Genomic DNA, 25,185 nt, shown 5'->3' on the forward strand with positions numbered 1-25,185 from the left:
TGTCCATTTTTAAATTGGATTGTCAGTTTTCTTGGTTTTGAGTTTTGTAAGTTCTTTATAAATTTTGGATGTTAACCCCTTCTCAGATGTATTATTGGCAAATATGTCATTCCATTCAGTGGGTTGTCTTTTCACTTTGCTGGTGGTTTCCTTTGCTGTGCAAAAACTTTTTAATTTGATGTTGTCCCATTTGTTTATTTTTTCTTTTGTTTCCCTTGCCTGAGGAAGATATATCTGAAAAAATGTTGCCCCTTTTCATATCTCACCATTTCAAGCAGTCTTGTCTTAATGTGGCTTCTCCTGTAAATCCTTGATTATAAGACTTCTCTTCAGCTAGTCTTTGGTTTGTTATTTGGATCGAATGCCTCATATTTTAGTTGCGATTCCACTTTGGTCCTAGGCAAAGGTGAGTGTAACATCCATCTACTCTGCTGCCATCTTGGATCCCTGTTTCTTTCTTTTCTCATATAGTGTGTGACATCAGTTATAAACAGTTTATTTATTCAAGTCTCTTAATATGTGCGTATGCGTATACAATTTTGTGGGCTAGGCAAAATCACAATATCAAGTGAACATGCCTTCCTTGCCCTTAAGATATGATTTAGTCCTAGAAATAAGGTACAGAAATATTAAAGATAAATCATGTGAAATACCAAAATAAATATTAGATATTGCCATATAACTACATCAGGGAAAAGGAAAAAAGAGAAAGGGAGCAGAGACACCAGCAATGGAGTTGCCAGCTGCCACAAAGACAGGATAGGAGGATAAAGAGTAGAAGTGGAAAGGTAGAGAAAGTAGCTAAAAAACTCGTGTAAAAGAAAAGAGGACAAAATTCACGTGGAATTTTTATGTGTGAGCTTATAACACAGTTCTGGCTATGGTGTGTAAACCTAGCAATCATTCTTTCTCCCAACTTCCTGTTGGCTGGAATAATCACTTAGATTTATAACTGTTCCCAGCATGTGAAACATGGAGATGTTCTGTGGCCTTTCATCTGCATTGCTAGCTTTTTTTAAAATTTAAATTAAAATTTTTTTCTTTCTTTTTTTTATAGTAGTTCAAGTACAGTTTTCTGCCTCCCCCCCACTCCTCCCTACTACCCCAGTCCTCCCCACCTCCCTCCCCCATTATCCCCTCCCCTCTTCCTTCTGATCACTGTCAGCCTGTTCTCCATTTAAATGTCTTTGACTATGCTTTGCTTGCTTGTTTGTTTTGTTAATTAGGTTCCTGTTAATGGTGAGATCATATGGTATTTGTCTTTCATTGCCTGGCTTATTTCACTTAGCATAATGCTCTCCAGTTTCATCCATGCTTTGCAAAGGGTAGGAGCTCCTTCTTTCTTTCTGCTGCGTAGAATTCCATTGTGTAGATGTGCCATAATTTTTTAATCCATTCATTTACTGAAGGGCACTTGGGTTGCTTCTAGCACTTGGCTATTGTAAATTGTGCTGCTATGAACATTGGGGCGCATAGGTTCATTGCAAACTTTATTCTTGTATATTTATTTTCCAATATCTGATAGCTCTTTTCACGTTCAACCCCATTATGATATGTGTGAATTTTCTTTCCTGTCTCCCACCTTGAGATTCTGTGCGAATTTTGCCCTCTTTTCTTTTGCACATGTGTTTTATCAGCTACTTTCTCTACCTTTCCACTCCTACTCTTTATCCTCCTATCCTGTCTTTGTGGCAGCTGGCAACTGCATTGCTCATCTCTCTGCTCCCTTTCTCTTTTTTCCTTTTCCCTGATATAGTATGTAGCAATATCTAATATTATTTTGATATTTCACATTATTTATCTTTAATATTTTTTATCTTATTTCTGGGACTAAATCATATCTTAAGGGCCAGGAAGGCACATTCACTTAATATTGTGAATTTGCTGAGCTCACAGTCTTGTATACACATGTGCACATATACTGTTGACTGAGTTACTTAATAGAAGGAACTTCCCCAGACTCTGGGGATGAAGCATAGAAAGAATTCTTAGACTTCTCATAATTGGGCCTGCTAAGCAAACATAAATGAGAAAGGGGGATATCTTCTTGTAAAAGATATCCTCATTGTCTCAGGCTTACTCCCCAGAGTTCCCTGAAGATCACATTTTCTTTTTTATCTGTCCAGGTCAAGCTGTTAAAAACCTGTGGTATTTATATTATCCATGGGCTTGAGATGCTATTTAGGAGTTGCTTTTGGATTATTAAGTATGCATCCCCAAGTTTGGTTTGGTCTTTTTTTTTACAGATTCAAAAGGTATGAGTTATTACATATATTTTTCAAAGCTAATCAATTGATCAGGCTATGCTAAACTGTGACAAAATGCTTAGTTTTCCTGCTGTGAACTTAGTGACTGGGTTTAGTTATCTGCTTTGTGGCTTTGCACAGCTTTCCAGAAAGGTTGAAAGTTTTTAGAAGCAGGAACTGGATCCTGTATTGTTTCTTCTCCACAGTACTAAGCCATATGAATGCTCTCAGGAAACACCAAGTGATGAACAAATAAGCTCATTATTGCATTCTGTGTTTTGTTGTATTTATATGAAATGGGCAAATTTTCATTGCTTCATTCATTTTCAACACACTTGATGTGATGATATGGAGATAATACCACATCTCAAAGTTGTGACTCTGAGAACATTTATCTTAATAGTACAACAGGGAAGCCAAGCTTTTCTCTAAAATGTTAACTTGAAACTTCTACATGTGGTGAAGAGCTGTTGTTTTCCTGAGAATACCTTATTATTTTTTCTGCCAGAATTGGCTTTTTCTCATCTTTCTTGCATTTCCTCTCAAATAGACTTACTTGTGTTTCAGTAAGAACTTTCTGGAGAAAGTTTTTAGCATTAACCTAAGTGTTTGTCTGTTTCACCTTAAGACTATGATTAAGTTTGAGTTAGCCCTTCCAAGCTGATATTCCACAATGTATGACATTGCTTTTTGCTTAGTGGTTATCTGGCCCTTGGCAGAATGATTTCTTTTCAGGTTTTTCCTAGATATTATTGCAGGAAAATTATTGTGTTTATCATTATCCTGTGGTAATCAATTTTTAAGTGACAGTGCCTACTTTAACAGATAATAACTAACGGCTCTCTGGGGGCTACCTGGTGTGAACTGGTACACTCTAGTGTCCCTTACCTGCCTCTGACCACCTGTTCCCATCAAACGTAGATGGTCTTAGGAGTCTGTTTACTTCTGGGTAGACTCCATTTCAATTCCATTCCATAAATTTTGGGAAGAAGTCTTGCTTTTTTCTAAAGGTCTTCTGTATACAGTCCATAGGTATAAGTTATGGGCTGTATTAGTTTTAACAAAAAATCATATAAGACTATTGCCTAAGGGTGAAGCCTGTAGGTGGGCAGCCCTCATAGTAAAGCCCTTACTGCTTGGCTTCACTTTTTTTTTAAAATAGGAACTGTGTTAATGTAATCATGATTAAATTCCAAAGTAGAGGGGACAGACGGACAAAGGCATTTTTCTATGGATATCTTACATAAGTTTCTAGGAACCTAAACAATGGTTTCAGCATTCTGGGACATTCTGATGTTTTCCAATGACAGAATTCTGGTGATAAAGTGTTCAAGATTTAGCAAAACAGAAGATGTTGCTGTTTCCTTCATATTATCTGGCTTTCTTTAAAGGACTTTCTTCTTTCTTTTAGTGAGATTAGTCGCCTGGACCTGGGTCTGAGTGTGGAGGTCTGGAACAAAGGACTGATCTGGGACACCATGGTGGGGACTGTGTGGATTGCACTGAAGACTATTCGACAGTCAGATGAGGTCAGTCCTTGGACTGCCCACTTGTAGGTATGGTTTGAGCTCTTGCTTCTCCACACTCTATCTTCATTCAGCTAATATTCATCCATACATCTCAGATTGCTTTGCCTGCTTGCTAATTAGAGGCCATGCAACCAGCTTATTCCTATATTACTCAGAGGTTTAGGGGATTTCATTTAAGTCTAGTCTTCCCTCTGCCCTGATGAACTTAGAGGTGCTAGAACACTTTTTAGACTTATCAGGTAGACAGCTTTTCTGAGTACTTTGTGTGTGTGTGTGTGTGTGTGTGTGTGGTAGATTGATCTAGGGTACCCGTGGTTTCTACCTTTCCCCCCCAAGATATTTTCCTAGAAGGAGCCAAATTAAACTTCCTCAGCCACTTGGTTGTGTCCTGTTCTCTGCTCCAGGTCCTGCTCTTTGCTTTTTCTTCTTTGGACTACCAATCCCCAGGAAACTGGTTTCAATCTTCCTTCTTCTACAAGTAGCCCTAAACGGAGTTTAAGGAACTACAAGGCTTGGCGATTGATATTCACATGGTCTCTGTACATTATTTTTAAGACTGAACTCCCATTTTACTTTCTCAGATTAGACCATAACTCAGTATAATTTTCCCATAGACCCTCACTTTGAACCTGGAGAGAATCAATAGGATTCCTGTTTGACTTTTACATGGACTATGAGTTTTTACCGGTAGTGGGAATGATAAAAATGTGCCTCTCCTTTCTAATTTTCTTTTAATTCTGGCAAAAGTCTCTATTCCCCCAGGCAAATGGGCAGTTCATTTTCATTGTGGCCCCAGTTCAAGTCTACTTAACTAACAATGTTCATAGCTCCTTAATGATTAGGAATAGCGACACTCGAAGTGACACAGTTATTAAGAATCGTGTAGCTCAAGAGGCAACCAATCGATGTATCTCTCACACACAGATGTTTCTCTCCCTCTCTTCCCCCTAAAAATAAACACAATCTTAAAAAAAAGATTGCTCAGATTAAATATCGGTCCAGGGAGGTGCTTGGTTTTTCAGCTTGGTACTTTAGAAATTCTGTCCTCAGTGGGCTTGCAAAGAGCTGCTCTCTCCCCCAAAGAGGAATAATAGAGGCCCCGTGTAGCAGGCAGGTGGGGACAGTATTGTGTTTGTCTCATCAAGATGTGACTGGCCCTCAGAAGCTCTCCAGCAAGGACATTCAGAGAAAAACACCTGGCTCTTCAACCAAGAGGGAAGTCAGGAAAACGTAAAGTGTAATCTTAGATCTTTCTTTTCCAGGAAGGGCCTGGGGAGTGGTCCACGTTGGAGTCAGAGACATTAATGAAAGACGATGAGATCTGTGGAACTAAAAACCCAACTCCTCATAAAATTTTGCTTGATACAAGATTTGAATTGCCTTTTGGTGAGTCTATTTGATTAGGTTTGTGAAACCATTTAATACTTTTTGCCATATTGTTTGAAAATGTTGTCTGGTTGTTTCATTACTGTGTCTTTTGTCTTATCATCCACCTTCTTTGAGGACATTCTGTCTTTGGCCTCTGTATTCTGTATAATGCCCAGCCCAGGGATGGTGCAGAGCAGCCACTGGAATGGTGCTAATTAAAGAATCCACAATAAAAGCATTCTCTTTGAGTTATTTTGTCCTCTCTAACTGTTTAGTATAATGACTTATGAAATACCTCCTTGTTAGAGAACATCAATAATTTATTCTTTTGGTAATATTTTAATATTTATTGTCTTGAAGCAAATATATACCTACAATCAGCTAATTTAAAAAAACAAAGTAGCACTAACAAGTAGAATAATAATTTAAAAGGTAATTTTTTAAAAATCACAAAAATGTAGCCCTGGTGAAAGTTCAAATAGTGTGGGAATGTACGTGGAGAAGTTGTTTCTCTTCCTGCTTCCTTCTGCCTTCTTCGCATTTCCTGCAGTGGTTAAAGAGGTAAACCACTATTAACTTTCTTGTGTCTTAGTTTAGATACAAGAAATTTCTAGAAATATTATTTTGACAAAATTTGGACCATACTTTGTATACTATATATAGTGATACAGTCATGAATCACATAATGATGTTTCAGTCCGTGACAGACCACATATATGATGGTGGTGTACTATTTAGCCTAGGAGTGTAGTAGGCTATATCATCCAGTTTGTGTAAGTACACTCCATGATGTTCACAATACGACATAATTGCCTACTGATGCATTTCTCCAAAAGTACCTTGTTCTTAAGCTGTGCATGACTGTACATAGTGTTGTACAAACTACAAAAGCACATTGTCTTGGACATCATCCATGTTTTACTTTAAGTTCTATCTTGCTGATCTGAACAGCTGCCTGTATGATAAATTTTCTAAGCAATCCTTTATTAATTGACATGTAGGTTTGTTTTTTTTATATTGCATAACCATTGTAATGAACATATTTGTACATCTGTGCCCATTTGTAAGTCTAAGATAAAGTCCTTAAAGTATAATTTAAGGCATGGGGCAGACAGTATATGCACCATTATTTTTCATAGTACTGCCAAGTTACTTGTCAGAAAGATTGTACCATTTTATATTCTTACCAACTGTCTGACGTGTCTCTCTTCTATACATCTTTACCAACATTTTGTATTTCACAATTTTAATATTTTTGTCTAATTGATTTATATGACATCTTATTTTAATTTAATTTAGTTTAATTTTAATTTTGACTGTTCACACTAATGGTACTCACATATAATTTTGTTATTGCTGCTATTTTATTATTTCAGTTGTACCTTTTTAAAATATATTTTATTGATTATGCCATTACAGTTGTCCCATTCTCCCCCCTTCATTACCCTCTACCCCGCACACCCCCTCCCCCCTTCTCCCCTCTTTAGTTTATGTCCATGTGTCACAAGTTGTTTAGATTCTATATTTCCCATACTATTCTTGCCCTTCCCCCTGTCTATTTTTTACCTATTGTCTATGCTACTTATTCTCTGTACCTTCTCCCCACTTCTCCTCTTCCCATTCCCCTGTTGCTAACCCTCCATGTGATCTCCATTTCTGTGGTTCTGCTCCTGATCTAGCTGTCCTCTTAGTTTGCTTTTATTTTAGGTGTGGTTCTTAATAACTGTGAGTTTGCTGTCCTTTCACTGTTCATATTTTTATCTCCTTTTTTTAGATAAGTCCCTTTAACATTTCATATAATAAAGGCTTGGTGATGATGAACTCCTTGAATTTGATCTTATCTGAGAAGCACTTTATCTGCCCTTCCATTCTAAATGAAAACTTTGTTGAATAGAGCAATGTTGGATATAGGTCTTTGGATTTCATGACTTGGAATACTTCTTTCCAGCCCCTTCTTGCCTGTAAGGTCTCTTTTGAGAAATCCACTGAGAGTCTGATGGGAAGTCCTTTGTAGGTGACTGTCCCCTTATCTCTTGCTGCTTCTAGGATTCTCTCCTTCATTTTAATCTTGGCTAATATAATTATGATGTGCCTTGGTGTGTTCCTTCTTGGATCCACCTTCTTTGGGACTCTCTGAGCTTCCTGGATTTCTTGGAAGTCTATTTCCTTTGCCAGACTTGGGGAGCTCTCCTTTATTATTTGTTCAAATAAGTTTTCGACTCGTTGCTGTTCCTCTTCCCCTTCTGGTACCCCTATAATTCAGATGTTGGAACATTTAAAGATGTCCTGGAGGTTCCTAAGCCTTTGCTCATTTTTTTGAATTCTTGTTTCTTTATTCTTTTCTGTTTGGTTATTTTTTTCTTCCTTCCGGTCCATTTCCTTGATTTGAGTCCCATTTTCCTTTCCATCACTATTGGTTTCCTGTGCATTTCCCTTCATTTCAATTAGTTTAGCCTTCATATGTTCCTCTGATTTGTGACTAAAACCAACCAGTTCTGTGAGCATCCTGATCACCAATGTTTTGAACTGTGCATCTGAAAGGTTCTCTATTTCTCTGTCGCTTAGAATTATCGGCTCTGGGGCTTTGAGTTCTTCTTGAGCCATATTTTGGACTGTTTGTGCCTGTTACTTATGAGGAGTAGAGCCCTAGGTGTTCACCAGGGCGGGGCAATTCAGTCTCCGGGTTGTGACGCTGTATGTGGGGGTGGGGTCAAAGTGGAGCAATGGCGGTCCCCTCTGCTGCTTCCCACCACTGGGGGCCTGTGCGGTTTGTCTCACTGCTCTCTCCTTCACTGGTTTATCTGCGCGCGAATGTGTGACCGTGGTCAGCCTGCCGCCTTGCGCTCTCGCTGGTTCTGCCTGTCGCCACCCGACACCTGGGATCTGTCCACGGCTGCCTGTGTGCCTCAGTCAGAGGATCTTTCCTGCCTGATCCTGCTCTACTGCTGGCTCCGCCCCTCTTACCGGTCCAGTTGAATGGTTCGTTGTTGTCGGACTTCCGTATAGTTCAATTTTCTGTGTTTTGGCTGTGTTTTTGTTTACTAAACCTTTGTTGTCTTTAAACTTGGTTGTGGGAGAAGGCACAGTGTTTCCACCTATGCCTCCATCTTGGTGGACATCTTGAGTTTCTATTTCTTGAAGAAAAAAAAACATCATTAGGATTTTGATAGTGATCACATTGAATCTGTAGATCACTTTGGGTAATGTTGACAACTTAACAATATTAAGTATTCTGATCCAGTGGAAATACTAGACATTATTTAGGCTTTTGTGAAGATTAAAGAAAATGTTCATAGGCTCTGACTAGTGTTACTAGTCAGTGGATTGAGTTCTGGCCTGCAAACCAAAGAGTTGCCAGTTTGATTCCCAGTCAGGGCACATGCCTGGGTTGTGGGCCAGGTCCCCAGTAGGAGGTGTATGAGTGGCAACCACACATTGATGTTTCTCTCCCTCTCTTACTTCCCACCTTCCCCTCTGTCTAAAAATAAATAAATAAATAATTTAAATAAATAAGATGATGTTCATAGCCAGAATGAAGCCATCAATAACATTAGTCCATTGTTGTCACCCCTCTAATTTTGATCATTTGATTGAACAAAGTATTGTTAACTCATGATTAAATTATTAGCCAGGCAGTGAAAGACAAATAACATATGTTCTCACCTATAAGTGGAACCTAATCAACAAAACAAGTAAGCAAAATATAACCAGAGACATTGAAATAAAGAACAAACTGACAGTAACTGGAGTGGTGGGGGGAGAGGGATAAAGGGGGAAAAGAGGGAAGGTCCATCAAGGAACACGTATAAATGACACATAGACAAAGCCAAAGAGGGTAGGTTTGAGGGAGGTGAGGATGGGTGGGGCGTGGAGCTGTGGTAGGGTGAAAATAGAGACAACTGTACTTGAACAACAATCAAATAAATTACTAACCTGGTAATGTGTTTTCTTCTTTTTCGTGGTAGATATCCCAGAGGAGGAAGCCAGATATTGGACCTACAAATTGGAGCAAATCAATGCCTTGGAAGCCGACAATGAGGTAGAAACTGCCTTATTTGCAATATGGAGAGATAGGGAAAAATCTCTTTATATAGGACACTAGTTTTCAACAGAGAGGCCTGTGAGCATGTTGAAGAATGAAAGAATTAAGACTGTTAAAGAAAAAAGGCAGCTGGAAGATTGCCTGACATTTCATTGTGAGGCTTTTTGCCCTGGCCTTCCTGTTCTTGTTCCCCAGAAGTGGCTGACTTGGCATTAGTCTAGCTCTAGATTGCTGGGCAAGGATGTTATACTGGAGCAACTGTCCTCTGGTTGCACAGATGGACAAAAGACATTTCTTTTGTTTGTTCCCAGATTTTTGAATATATAATTTTATTTTTATGCTCTTTTAAGGGATGTTTAGACTGTTGCATTGAGTGGTCCTGCTGTCCTAACTTACCTCCAGAAAGGGGCCTGGTGAATAGAAGATAACACCATTCAATCCAGGCAATCAGAAATGGGGAATGTTTTTGATAAGGTTGTGGAGGGAAAAGATAAGTTATTTTACTTTTGGACATGATGGGAGCTATTATACAATTAGTCGGATTATAAGGTAAAATTGGAGTCCCAGGGGATGTTTTGATGGAAATGTCTGGTAGGCAACTTCATGAAAGAATCTGAAGCTCAGGATTGGATAGGGTGGAAAGCTATAGGCATAGAGTTTGGATTTATCAAGATAATGGTAGCAATTGAAGTCATAGGAGTAGTAAGAGTTCACTAAGGTAGAGAACGTACAAAGAGCATTAAAGAAGAACAAGGACGAAACTTTGGGAAACATCAAAGACAGAATCTTGAGAAACAAAAGAGACTGAGGAAGAGCAGCCTGTAAAAGAAAGAGAACCAGGAAAAGTTTACAGAACAAAGGAAAAAAGTTTTAACGCAGAAATTCTTGACAAAGAAGAAGGGGGACAAAGAAGATGGGTAATGAAATGGAGCCATTAGATTGGCAATTAATGACCAGTACCCTTAGATTAGTGCGGGAAACCAAAATGCAGTGGTCTGAGGAGAACTTTAGTTTCCTAAGGCTGCAGTAACAAAGTACTACAAACCAGGTATCTCAGAGCAACAGAAATTTTTTCCCTCACAGTTCCAGAGGCTAGAACTTTTAAATCAAGGTGTTGGCAGGGTCAGTTTATTCTAGAGTCTCTGAGGAAGAAATTGCCCCATGCCTCCTAGTTACAGGTGGTTCCCACCAGTCCTTGCTGTTTCTTGGCTTGTAGACACATCATTCTAGTCTCTTTTCCCATTATTACATGCTTCCCTGTGTGCGTGCCTCTCTGTCCTCACAGTCATCTTACCTGCTCTTTCTGTGTCTGTGTCCAAATTTCCATTCATCTTATAAGGACACAACTCATTGGATTAATTTCATTACATCTGCAGAGAGATCACATTCACAAGTACTGGGGATTAGGCTTCAACATATTTTTTCGAGGGATACAATTTAACCCACATAGAGTTATATCAAAGGTGAAGAATTGGAGTTTGGGACAACCACAATCTACTCTTTTCAGGAATTTTCCTTACCTCACCTAAATCCTTACTGGGCTTTCTATTATTAAGCTGTGTAACTCTTTTCATCCCCTGTTTGTCCTCTCCCCGTGATGAATGCTAAAATGCACCCTGTCCTTTCATCCACTTCACCATTTGTGTTTTTGTTTTCCTAAAGCTTGGCAGTGGGGTAGTATACAGCCTTTTAATCTCCTGTTTTCTTTGTTTTCCTAGTAAAGAAACACATTGAACTTTACTGTGTCACTGCAGAAGCAGATGAAGGGATTAAAACAATAGAAAAGCCAAATGTAATTTATGCAAACATTGCAGAATTTTACAGGTTCTAAAAATAAAAGTTCTTAGACTGTGCTTCTTAATTCCCTCTGAGATTTTTCTGTTTCTATTTTAGGATATGAAGCTCATTAAGTTTATTTTTTTCCTACACCACCTTTTTAAAAAAATTGCTTTATTGAAATATAGTTTACATATTTTACAGTTTACATGTACACTTAAAGTATACAATTTAGTGGCTTTTAGTATGTTCACAGAATTATACATCCATCACAATTAATTTTAGAGCATTTTCATTACCCCATAAAAAAACCCTGTGCTGTTAGCTACTGCACCCTAATTCCCTTATCCTCTTCAGTCCTAGGCAACTACTAATCTACTTTCTGTCTCTATCCAATTTGCTTATTCTAGATGTTTCATATAAATGGAATTATATAACATGTGGTCCTTTGTGACTGTCTTCTTTCACTCAGCATAATATTTTCAAAGTTTCTTCTATGTTGTAGCTTGTATCAGTACTCCATTCTTTTTTATTGCCAAATAATATCCCATTGGTAGTTATACATTTTATTTATTCATTTGCCAGTTGATGATGGACAATTGGGTTGTTTTCATTTTTTTGACTAGTATGGGTAATGCTGCTGTGAACATTCACACAGAAATTTGTGTTTGGACATAGGTTTTCAATACTCTTAGATATATATCTAGGAATGTACTCACTGGACCAGGTGGCAATATGTTTAAGTATTTTAGAAACCGCCAGACTGTTTTCCAAAGTGGCTGTACCAATTTATATTCCCACTAACAATATAAAGGGTTCCAATTTCTCCATATCCTTGCTAACAATTGTTATATGTATTTTTTATTATAGCCATCCCAGTGGGTGTAAAGTGGTGTATCTCATGGTGATTGTCACTTTTTAAAAAATATTTATTACTGGAATTTTTAAAGATGCAAAATATATATAATTTCTTTGTCTTCTTTGCTGGAGTATTCTGAAAGCAATTCCAGATGTCATCTTGTCTCACCCAAAAATAGATCAATGTACATCTTTAACAGATAATTTCTTTTAAAAAGCCACAATGCCTTTAGCACATTGAACTTAACAGTAATTTCTTTTTTTTTAATTTAATTATTTTTCAAGTACAGTTTTCTGTCTATTACTCTCATCCCATCCCACCCCCGTGCTCCCCAAAGTAATTTCTTAATATTATATAATATTTAGTCTGAGTTCAAATTTTCTTTATTATCAAAGATGTTTTGTCATTGTTGATTTGTTCAATTCAGGATCCAAACAAGTTGTACATATTTGATGATTATGTCTCCTAAATCACTTTAATTCTATAGCTGTTTCCCTTTCCCTCATTTGTTATGTAGAACTCTGCACATTCTGAATTTGACTGGTTATATTCCCAAGGTTACTTTTATCAGATCCCTGTATCCCTCTTACTTCCTTAAAAATGAAAATTATATCTAGTAGTTTGAGGATTAAATTGAGATTTAGATTGAAGGTTTTTTTTCTTTTTGGTAGGCAGATGGTATCTTATGTCACTTTTAGTAATGTTAAGTTTCAGTAGTGGGTGGTGAAACTGGTGTCAACCCATTTTATCTATTATAAAGTGATCCCACCAACTTTCACCTAATGGTTTTAGCAGCATAAAAAAAGTTAAACAGACATAAAAATAAGGGAATAACAAAATGAAACTTTTACACTTACCTCCAATATTCAGTAATTATCAAGATTTCATAAATGATGTATCCACTAAAGGGTTGATATTTTAAATGTGTAAGAAACTCATAAAACTCAACAAAAAATAAATAACCTGATCAAAAAATGGGCAGAGGACATGCAAAGACATTTCTCCAAAGAAGACATAGATAGCTGACATACATGTAAAAAGATGTTCAACATCACTAATTATCAGGAAAATGCTATCAAAACTACCATATGATACCAATCACACTAATCAGAATGGCTATTATAAAAAAAGTCAACAAATAACATGTAGGCGAGGATGTGCAGAAAAGGGAACCCTTGTGCACTGTTGTGGGACTGAAAACTAGTGCGACTTCTATGGAAAACAGTATGGAGATTCTTCAAAAAACTAAAAACTAAATATAACATTTGACTCAGCAATTCCACTTTTGAGTGCTTATTCAAAGAAAATGAGAACACTAATTCAGTAAGATATATGCATCCCTATGTTCATTGCATTATTTATAGTAGCCAAGCTATGAAAGCAACCTAGGTGGTCATCGATAGATGAATGGATAACAAAGGTGTGGTATATATAGGGTGGAATATTATATAGCAATAGAAAACAATGAAGTTGAGGGAGGATTCAAGGTGGTGGCAGAGTAGTTGGAAGCTACACTTACCTTCTCTTAGGATGGAACTGGAATTACAACTAAATTATAGAACAATCATCCTGAATAACCCACTAAAGACTATTTGAGGAGAAATCTTATAACCAAGGATTTACAGAACCACATCAAGACTGCTCCAAACATGTTGCCCAGGACCAGTCACAGGCTACATCTGGTATTGGTCTGAACCAGAGGCCCCCTAAAAAGATCTAGAACCAACAGACTCAGTGGCCAGCTTCAGACAAAATCAAAGCAGAATCCAGTAAGCTTCACAAGCAGCATATCCAAATGGAGATCAAAACAGGCACCGAACCCTGCTGAGGTGAATTCTGCTTGGTATGGTCAGCACCTGTGCAGCAGCTTGCATGCTGTGGTTGGGGTTGAGCCTTGTAGACCACCAGCCTGAGAGTTGATCTCCAGCACTAATGGGACAATAGCAATCAAGGCTCAGTTACAACAGGAAGACACACATTGCCCACTGAAGGGACATTTCTGGAGCACGCAGCTCAGGTGATGAAGACTGTACCACTGGACCCCACAGGATACCTACTACCTAAGGCCACCCCACAAAGACTGGGAGTAATAGCCAATCTATGTAATAAATAGCCACAAACACAAACAAGCAGCCAAATTGGGGAGACAAAGAGACAAGCCTCAAATGAAAGAACAGAAGAAATCTCCAGAACAAGAGTTAATAAAACGTACAGAAGCAATTTATTAGACATAGAGTTCAAAGTAATGGTTATCAGGATTCTCAACAATATGAAAAAGACATAGAAACCATAAAAAAGGACCAGACAGTTAAAAATATGATATGTGAAATGAAGAATTCATTGGAAGGAATAAACAGTAGGTTAGATAAAGCAGAGGATCAAGTCAGTGTTTTGGAAGTCAAGGTTAAAAAACCTCACTAAATCAGAGCGGCAGAAAGAAAAAAGAATTTTTAAAAAATGAAGATAGGTTAAGGGACTACATGAAGCATAACATTTGACAATATTGGACACATTCAGGGTGATATGGCTGTAGATACATAACATCTGCAACATAGGGGTACCAAAAGGAGATGAGAGAGTGCAAGGGATTGAGATCATATTTGACTGAAAACTTCTCTAACCTGGTGAAGTAAAAAAAACACACAAGTCCAGGAAGTGCAGAGACCCAAACAAGATGGAACACAAAGGGGCCTACATCAATACACATTGTCATTAAAATGACAAAGGTTAAAGACCAAGAGAGAATCTTAAAATGTGCAAGAGAAAGACGGTTACTAACAAGGGAGATTGCACAGACTGTCAGCTGATTTCTCAACAGAAACATTTCAGGCCAGAAGGGATTGGCATGAAATATTCAAAATGATGAAAAGCAAGGATTTAGAGCCAGGACTGCTTTACCCCAAAAGGCTATCATTTAAAATTGAAGGAGAAATAAAGAGCTTCACAGATGAGAAAAGGCTAAAGGAATTCACTATCACCAAACCAGTATTACAAGAAATGTTAAAAATCCTGATTTAAGAAGTAGGAGGGGAAAAAAAAAGAAAAAAATGGAGGAACATAGTTAAAAAATAAAATGGCAAAAAATATGTACTTATCAATAATCACTTGAAATGTAAATGGCTTAAATGCAATAAAAAGTCATAAGGTAGCTGAATGAGTAAGAAAGCAAGACTCCTATATAGGAACTGTCTACAAGAGACCCACCTCAGAACGAAGGAAACACACAGACTAAAAGTAAAGTGATGGAGAAAAGTATTTCATGCAAATGAAAATGAAAAAAATAAAAAGCTGAGGTAGCAAAACTTATATTTGACAAAGAGGTCTTTAAAACAAATGCTATAGTAGGAGACAAAGACGGACATCACATAATGATAAAGGTATCAATCCAACCATAGGATATGACTCTTGGAAACATTTATGCACCCAACATAGGAGCACCTAAATATGTAAAGCAAATCTTGATAGACATAAAGGGAGAGGCTGACAGGTGCTTCACTGGGTCTCCAGCAGCTGTTGTGGAGCCACTGCAAGGACTCTACCCCAGACCACCTGCCCCACCATGGCTGAAAGCAACTGGGATATGATGATGGTTCTGTGCTAGAAAGGCTCCATGGCCTCATACAACCACATCAAAATTACAACTAAAATATGGAACAGCCATCACTCAGAATCATTCTAAATTGAGTTGAGTGAAAGTGTGACAAGTCCAAGCAGATCATCCTAATGGCTCAGAGACAAGGAGAAGATGTGGAGACTTTCAGGAAGTGGGCCACTGGCCAGAGCAAATAGCATTTGATCACCAAGAACATGGCCAAGCTGGACCATGAAACCAATATGATGCACTACTATCAGGTGACCCTGGGTGTGGATGAAGTGATTAAGCATGGCCAGCAGAGCAAGGATCTGACACAGAAGGACCTGGCAACCAAAATCAATGAAAAACTGTAGGTCATTGAGGGGCAACAAGAATAGACAAGCCATTCCAAATAACCAGGTTCTAAAATACAATAAAAATAACATAACATAACATAGCATAATATAACATAACATAACATAACATAACATAAAATAAACTATTAAAAATAAAAGTAATACAGAAAATAAAAAAATTAAAATAAATGGTAATGGAAAAAATACAATAAAAATCAACTTATGGCCAAGATGGAGGCAAAGGTATACACACTGTGCCTCCTCACACAACCAAAAAAAGAACAACAAAAATTTAGAAACAAAGAAAACAACCAGAAGTGATAGAAAATTGAACTGTATGGAAGTCTGACAACCAAGGAGTTAAAATAGGCACATTCATCCAGACCGGTAGTAAGGGCAGAGTTGGACAGCCAGGCGGAGAGGGGTCCAGAAAAAAAAAGCAGTGGCTTGCAGATCTTGGGTGTGCAAGACAGCAGTGGGCAGACTCCATAAGAAGGGTGGCAGTGGGCAGAGGCACTCAAGGTATCTGGCTGACCAGCGGTCACACACTCCCATGCAGATAAACCAGGCAAAACTGGGGAGTGAGCGAGACAGACCGCACAACCCAGGGTCCCAGTGCTGGTAAATAAAGCCTCAAAACACTGATAGAAATCAACTGTGGGGGTTGAAGCAGCAGGAGAGACTCCCAGCCTCACAGGAGAGTTTGTTGGAGAGACCCATGGGGTCCTAGAACATACACAAGCCCACCCACCCAGGAACCAGCACCAGAGGGCCCAATTTGCTTGTGGGAAGTGGCAGAAGGGACTGAAATCCAAGAGAGAGTGGAGCAAGAGCCATTGTTCCCTCTCTGACCCTGCCCCCACAGATAGCATCACAACCCAGAGACTGGGTTGTCCCGCCCTGGTGAACACCGAAGGCTCTACCCCTCATAGGTAACAGGCATGAAAGGACAGAAAAAATCGCTCAAACAGAAGAACAAATCAAAGCCCCGGAGCCAGTACATCTAAGTGACCAAGAGATAGCCAACCTATCAGGTGCACAGTTCAAAGCACTGGTGATCAGGATGATCACAGAATTGGTTGAATTTGGTCAAAAATTAGATGAAAAAATGAAGGCTACAGTAAGTGAAATCAAGGAAAATATACAGGGAACCAACAGTGATGGGAAGGAAACTGGGACTCAAATTAATGGAGTGGACCAGATGGAAGAAAGAAATAGCCAAACAGAAAAGAATGAAGAAATGAGAATTTTTAAAAATGAGGAGAGGCTTAGGAACCTCCAGGACATCTTTAAACATTCCAACATCTGAATCATAGGGGTGCCAGAAGGGGAAGAGGAAGAGCAACAAGTGGAAAACTTATCTGAACAAATAATAAAGGAGAACTTCTCCAATCTGGCAAAGGAAATAGACTTCCAGGAAATCCAGGAAGCTCAGAGAGTCCCAAAGAAGTTGGACCCAAGAAGGAACACACCAAGGCACATCATAATTACATTAGCCAAGATCGAAATGAAGGAGAGAATTCTAGACGCAGGAAGAGAGAGGAGGACAGTCACCTACAAAGGAGTTCCCATCAGACTGTCAGCTGATTTCTCAAAAGAGACCTTCCAGGCAAGAAGGGGTTGGAAAGAAGTATTCCAAGTCATGAAATGCAAGGACCTACATCCAAGATTGCTCTATCCAGCAAAGCTTTCATTTTGAATGGAAGGGCAGATAAAGTGCTTCTCAGATATGGAGAAGTTAAAGGAGTTCATCGTCACCAAGCCCTTATCATATGAAATGTTAAAGGGACTAATTTAAGAAAAAGAAGATAAAAAATATGAACAGTAAAATGACAGCAAACTCACAATTATTAAGAACCACATGTAAAACAAAATTAACTGAGAAAACAACTAGAACAGGGATAGAACCATAGAAATGGAGATCACATGGAGGGTTATCAACAGAGAAGTGGGAGGAGGAGAGAGGGGGAAAAGGTATAGTGATTAAGTAGTATAGATGGTAGGTAGAAAATAAGACAGGGGGAGGGCAAGAATAGTGTGAGAAATGTAGCAGCTAGAGAACTTATGACACATGGACATAAACTAAAGGGGGGAATGTGGGTGGGAGGGGGTGTGCAGAGTGTAGGGGAATGAAGGGAGGAAGATGGGACAACTGTAATAGCATAATCAATAAAATATATTTAAAAAATAAATGAAAGAGGTAAACACAGCTCGCCTCCTCACACAACCACATCAAAATTACAACTAAAATATAGAACAGCCATCACTCAGAACCATTCTAAATTTAGTTGAATGGAAGTATGACAACTATGCAATTAAAGAAACCGCATTGATCCATACTGGTAAGAGGGGTGGAGATGCAGAATAGGCTGGTCCAACATCTGCATGTAGTGGATATAAATTCAGGAAGGATATTTCAGGAGCAAGGAGTTGCAGCCCCACATCAGGCCCCATAGTCCAGGGTTCCAGTGCCGGGGAAATAATTCCCCATAACTTCTGGCTGCAAAACCAGCAGGGATTGGGTCAGTGGGAGAAACTTCTAGAGGCCAAGCAGATCCTTCTAAAGAACCCACACACAGATTACTCAGACTTAGTCCCTCTGAGCTCCAGCAATGGGGTAGCAGCTTAAAAGGCACCAGTGGCGTATAGGGAGGAATGGAAGTATCTGGCATCAAGGCTAGAGTTGGGGTGACAGCTTCCTCCCAGACAGAAGGCCAGGCAGGACCGTTGTCCTGTTTCTGAGTACTCCCCACACAGAGCCACAGAGCTACAGAACTGGTAGGCATGTGAAATATCTGAGACTCCATCAACCTGGCTAACACAATAGATCTCCGTCCTATGCCGGAGATCCCATGAAGCTCCATGCCACTTAACTTATAGTAGTTAACAGTGGCTTTTCTATATGAATGGCTGGTTTTGGCTGGTACTTCACAATTTCCCAAATCCTTTTAAACAAGCAACAGTCAGCCTCAGTGAGGCCCCAGCCCACATGCACCTTGGTAAGTGGCCCCAGGCACAGTACTAGCATTAGCCAGCCTAGATTCACAGCGTGACTTCACTTGGGGATCTCCAAACCCAGCACAAGTAGCAGCCATCTTAGATTGCTTTATAATTCAGTCAGGGTGGCCCTGAGCAAAATACAGGTGGGGGCTGACCTTGGCCTGTACCACCAGGGAAGCTCCAGGGCCTGTGAACCCAGTGGATAGCTGGAGACCATGTTGGAACACCACCACCCTGCTCTAGCACAGCTGATCCTCCATGGAGGCAGAGGTTGATAGTCAGTGGTCACAGCCAATCGTTGCAGCTGACTGGTCTGGGTAAATCCCTCTCATTAACCTGCCAATAGCAATCAAAGGACAATTACAGAAAAAGGGTATATGCAGTCTACACATAGGGCACATCTTGAGTGCCCATCTTTGGTGATGGGAGGCTGTGCCTCTGGACCCTACAGGACACCTACTACATTAGGCCATGATATCAAGAGACAGGGAGTCGTAGTAGCCCTACCTAATACATAGACACAAACACAGGGAGATTGGCAAAATGAGGAGACAAAGAAACATGGCCCAAATGAAAAAACAAATGAAAACACCTGAAAAAGAACTAAGCAGAATGGAGATAAGCAATCTATCAGATAAAGAGTTCAAAATACTGGTTATAAGGATGCTCAAGGAACTTAGTGAGGACCTCAGTAGCATAAAATTCAGTCAGAAACGAAGGATACACTGATGAAAATAAATAACAATTTACAGGGAAACAACAGTAGAGTGGATGAAGCCAAGAATCAAATCAATGATTTGGAACTTAAGGAAGCAAAAAACAAAAAAAAAAAACAAGGATAGTATAAGCAGCCTCTTGGGCAACGCCAAGAGGTCCAACATTTGCATCCTATGAGTGCCAGAAGGAAAAGAAAAAGAGCAAGAAATTGGAAATGTATTTGAAAAAACAATGAAAGAAAACTTTCCAAATTTAGTGAAGGAAATAGACATGCAGGTCCAGGAAACAGAGTTCCAAACAAGATGGAGACAAAGAGGCCCACTCCAAGACACATCATAATTAAAATGCCAAAGGTTAAAGATAAAGAGAGACTCTTAAAAGCAGCAAGAAAAAAGAAGTTAGTTGCACACAGGAGAGTTCCCATAAGACTGTCAGCTGATTTCTCGGAAGAAACTTTGCAGGCTAGAAGGAATTGACAAGTAATATTCAAATTCATGCAAAGCATGGTCCTTCAGCCAAGATTGTTCTACCCTGAAAAGCTTAGAGTTAGAATCTAAGAGGAAAGTATGAGTTTCCCAGACCAGAAGAAAGTAAAAGAGTTCATCATCACTGAACCATTATTTTATGAGATGTTAAAGGGACTTATTTAAGAAAATGAAGATTAAAACTATGAACAACACAATGGCTATAAATACAAATCTATCAACAATTGAATCTAAAAAATACACTAAGCAAGCAAAAGAACAGAGACAGAATCATGGATATGGAGAGCGTTTTGATGTTTGCCAGATGGGAGCAGGGTGTTGGGAAATGGATGAAAAGGTTGAAGAAATACAAATACGTAGTTACAGAATAGCCATGGGCATGTAAGGTAAGATATAGAAAACCGAGTAGCCTAAAAACTTGTATGCCTGTCCATGGACATGAGCAATGGTGTGGGGATTACCTGAGGGAGGGGGCTGCTGGGTAGAGAGGGACAAAGGGGGAAAATCAGGCCAGAGAGGATCTCTTCATGTGGCTCTTGTTACCCTACAGTTTATCTTATACAGCAGCCAGAGTGCTTTTCAAAGTGTAATCAAGTCAGATCTCTCTTGTGTTTAACAGTCTAAATGGTTTCCCAATGCGCTGGAATTAAATCCAAACTCCTTACCATGGTTTACAAACTATTACCCCCACTGCCTGGAACCAGGCCTTGCACATAATAGGTGCTCAAGAAATAATCTGTTGAAAGAGTGACTCATTAAATGGCAGTGCTAGGAAAGCTCTGTCTTGCCCAGGATTTCACAGCTTGTTATAATAAGTGGTAGAGTCAGGATGAAAACTCCAGATTATTTTCAAGTTGCTGAACCATGCTATGTTTTCCCAGCCTTCCAATGGGGTCTGAACCAAACTATTCTGTCTTCCAAACTCTACGCGCCTGTGTTAATTTGTTTGTGCATTTTCCTCCTTGTTTTGCCTTTCTAAATCCTGCCCCTCCTCTAGACTTGAACTTAATTATGCTCCGTATTTTAAGGCTTCAGTGTTCTGTATTTATGTTTTGGAGGTATGGTGGTGGGTTGGGGTGGAGGCTAGAGTATAATGTGTGTCTCTAGTGAAGCGGACTCTAGTAGACTTCAGATGTGCAATTACTTGCTTAAATAAGTAATTTCACTTATTTCCCACATGATCTCATTAGGGAAGAAGCACTTTTTTAAAAAAAAATCAGAAAATTTAGGCTCAGAGAGGTTTTTGGTTCTATCACTCAAATGCAGAAATTTATACTTTATCCACAGGAAAACTTAGAGGACTGAATTTTGAGGTTTCTGTAAGACTAAGCCTCCTACAGCCACTTGGTGGGTACCCTTGGTCAGAAGTCTCTCTGCTATCCTGCTTTAGCCTATTACATTGGATCAGTGCCGTGTCTGATATTCTGGCCATTATGTCAGCATTTCCATGCTGATATGGAAATCAGCAGCAGGATCATGTGTTTCTTTTCAATAAAAAATTAAACTCCTCAAATGCTAAACCTTTTTACAGGTAACTGTGATTTTTTTCTCGTTACTTATCATATGTGTTTTTTTCTTCTTTCTGCTTCTTAGTATACTATTCAAGAAGAGAGCCAGAGGAAGCCATTGCCCAGTGCTGCCGCCCAGTGTTGTAAGTGAGAATACTTGTCTCTGAATCTGTCTCAGTTACAGCTTTCTGTGAGTTCTCCAAATGTGGCTTATTCTGAATTGGGCGGGGGTGGAGTTGTGATGTGTGCAAACAGAAGCTATTCCAGGAGCACAACTATTCAGGTCCATACCTCCAATGGGTCTGCCCATTAGATTTAGGAAAAGGTCTTTTGGTTTTGCATGGCTATAGGCAGGGCATTGGTGCTCATCTTTTTTCTCCATTTGCCAGCTTTATCCCTGGAGGAATGATTCTTACTTATTCCATCTCCATTTCACTGTTACTATTCTTGAAGGCTAAGTTTAAATGTCAATTACTCTGGGAAATCTTTTTGCTGCTTTTCCTTCTCCCAAGTCTAGCTAGGTGTTTCTCCTCTGCTTCCATAGTACCCTGTGCATACATCCATCATATATATAACCTGTCATGTATTATGATCTATGTATACTTCCTTGACAAGAACACAAAGTGGTTAAAGGCATAGTCATCCTTCCTTTTTGCATTCCTAGCATCTGGCTCAATACTTAGTACATACTATAGTATGCCAGAAAAAGTTTTGATTAATGATTAACTGAGTAAGAGAACTTGTCATTTCTGCTGAGATTAATTTATCCAGACCATACAGATTCCTTTTTGAAATGAGCCATGTATTTTACTACCCTCTCCTCAGTTTCTCTCAAAACAACTTGAGGATACACTAAAGGACTGAGCCAGAGTCTGTTCTCCTTGACTTTTTCAAACTGTATGTGTGTGGTGGGTTAGGGGAGGTGTTGTGCTTCTTTTGTGTTACTACAGTTTTTCTGAATCAAATGTCAAACTCATCAACTGCAGGTTGAAAGTGGTGGTAGTAGTGGTTGTAGTTGTGGTAATACTAGTAATAAGAGGATCATAATGTCTAACATATTTGGAGGTCTTACAAATTGCCAGATGCCAGTTTAAGAGCTAAAATGTACTAACTTATTTAATCTTCACAACAACCCCAAGACATAAATTTTACTCTCAGCTCTCTCCATTTTTCAGATGAGGAAACTGAGACATATGGAAATTAAGTAATTTGCCATTATTCGCATGGGTTGTAAGAGATGAATACTGTATTTTGCCATGTATAATGCACACTTTTTTGTCCAAATTTTTTAGGGAAAAATAAGGATGCACATTATACATGGGTAGTACTAATTACATATCTATATAAATGTTAATTCTCTTATTTATGCTTATGTGTTAAAAGTGTAACTCTAGAAAGCAATAATGATATCCATATGCAAAATAATACCTGGAATATGATAATCGGTTTTGTTTCTAAATATAAATAAGTAAATAATTGAATTAAGAAATTAAAATGAAAGATTTTTTTTGTGAAAGTTTGGGCCAAAAACATGGATGCAAATTATACATGGCAAAATAAGGTAAATATTCAAACACAGACAACCTGACTTGATAGCCCCTGTCTCGAATCACTATGTTCCATCATATTGTTTGTGAGAATGAAAACTTCTATTGATAGATTGTTAATTCATTGGTTTCCTTCCATATTATAAACTACTCTCCAGATAAAAGCAAGACTAATGGCAGAGGTCAACATTTTTCTTCCTTTTTAAAAAATTTATTTATTTGTGCCCTGGCTGGTGTAGCTCAGTGGACTAAGCATGGGCTGTGAACCAAATGGCACATGCCTGAGTTGCAGGCCAAGTCCCCCAGTGGGGGCCATGTGAGAGGCAACCACCCATTGATGTTTCTTTCCTTTTCTCCCTCCCTTCCTCTTTCTCTCTAAAAATAAATAAAAAGTTATATGTTTGTCTTTATTTTATTATTATTTTTAAACAATGCTCAGGGGAGACATTTTATTTATTTTTTAAATTTACTTATTTTTAGAGACAGGGGAAGGGAGGGAGAAGAGAGGGAGAGAAACATGGATGTGTGAGAGATAGATCGATCAGTTGCCTCTTGCATACCCTAACTGGGGACCTGGCCTGCAATCCAGGCATGTGCCCTGACTGGGAATCAAACTGGTGACCTTGGGGTTTGTAGGCTGGTACTCAATCCACTGAACCACATCAGCCAGGGCACATATTTGTTCTTCATTTAAAGAAAACCTGCTGTTCTTTTCATGTTTTATTTTAATTTTTTCCCCTTTTTGTCCCTTTAGGACCTAGAATGTATCAAACATTTAGGGTTGTTGAGTCCAGAAGAATCAGAATTAAAGAGCAGGTTGTGAATTAAAAGTCTAGGTCCTTTCTAAAATCATTGTAATGAACTAATTTTGACCTTTTTAATCTTTTAAACCTTTTTCTAGGTCTGCTAATGAGAAGTGAAATGGAATGATTGAAAATTTCACTTCCCATTCCTCCTGGGCCCATTTGATGAAGTGCAGTTGAAGTGATTAAAGAGCAAATGCCAAGAGGCAGGAGGAAATAAGAGGCCATAAATAATCAAGTTTATGAATTCTCATACATTTTTCATCTGTTTACTGCTTAATTTTAATTTTTTCATGGATAGCCTGTTCCACCTTTTGACTTCTTCACATATTTTTATTTTGAAAAATTTTAAACTTACAGAAAAGTTGGAAGTACAGTGAGCACCCATTTACCCTTTCCTAGAATCAGGGATTAATGTTTTGCTTCATTTGCTCCCCATTCTTCTCACTTTTCTCTCATATCTTTATTTCTGTCTCTACATATACATACAGAAAAATACACACACATATTTTCTGAATCATTTGAATAAAGCTTCAGGCTTCATGACATATCAGCATGTATCTTCTAAGAGCTAGGACAGTGTATATAATCAAGATACCATTGTCAGAATCAAGCAACTTAACATTAATACAATAATATAATCTAATTCACAGTTCATATTAAGAATTTCCCAGTTGTTTCCCAAATATTTTTATAGCTAATCCCAACATCCCTCCCCTCCCCACCAACTGCATGATCTAATTAACAATCATACTTTTTATTTGGTTGTCCTGACTCTTTAATTTTTTAAAAAGACTTTATTCATTTTTCAAGAGAGGGAAAGGAGGGAGAAGGAGAGGGAGAGAAACAGTGATCGGGTAGCCTCTCACACCCCCCCAACCGGGGCCCTGACCCTCAACCCAGGCATGTGCCCTGACTGGGAATCCAACCAGCAACCTTTTGGTTTGTAGGATGGGGCTGAACCCATTGAGCCACACCATTCAGGGCTGTCCTGACTCTTTAATTAAAAAACAAAAAAATCTTTGCCATTTTGGGCATTTATGACACTGGTATTTTTTCTAATTATAAAAACATTTCATTGTAATATCTAATGCATATAGGAGTATACGTTAATACAGGTTTCAGCAATTGAGCAGTATATACCAAGAGTCTTTGAAATATTCATAGCCATTGATTTTATAAGTTGAATTTCTGAAAACTTATCCTAAGTAATCAAGCAGCAGACAAAGCTATGGGTACAAAGGTGTTCATTGCAAAATTATTTAAATAGTAAAACTTGAAAATGTCTTAATAGTTAAGCAACAGTAAATGATAATAACAATGAGTGAATATTGTACATTTATTTAAAATTATGGTTTGGATAATAAATGAGGGA

The 25,185-nt window shown here is 38.6% G+C and overlaps 1 protein-coding gene across 16 annotated transcripts in view; it reads left to right on the top strand.

The window, feature by feature from the left end:
- UNC13B (unc-13 homolog B) overlaps positions 1 to 25,185 on the top strand; it is a 219,051-nt gene that overhangs the window by 43,555 nt on the left and 150,311 nt on the right. For all 16 annotated transcript variants that reach the window (XM_037036045.1, XM_037036051.1, XM_037036049.1 and 13 more), the window contains exons 4-7: positions 3,658 to 3,775; positions 5,038 to 5,161; positions 9,109 to 9,182; positions 21,546 to 21,603. In XM_037036045.1, the coding sequence (XP_036891940.1) occupies positions 3,658 to 3,775; positions 5,038 to 5,161; positions 9,109 to 9,182; positions 21,546 to 21,603 (374 nt within the window). The remainder of the gene's footprint in view (positions 1 to 3,657; positions 3,776 to 5,037; positions 5,162 to 9,108; positions 9,183 to 21,545; positions 21,604 to 25,185) is intronic.

This window comes from Sturnira hondurensis, unplaced genomic scaffold (assembly GCF_014824575.4).
Source record: "Sturnira hondurensis isolate 20B ecotype Veracruz unplaced genomic scaffold, ASM1482457v3 Scaffold0022566, whole genome shotgun sequence".
Lineage (NCBI taxonomy): Eukaryota > Metazoa > Chordata > Mammalia > Chiroptera > Phyllostomidae > Sturnira > Sturnira hondurensis.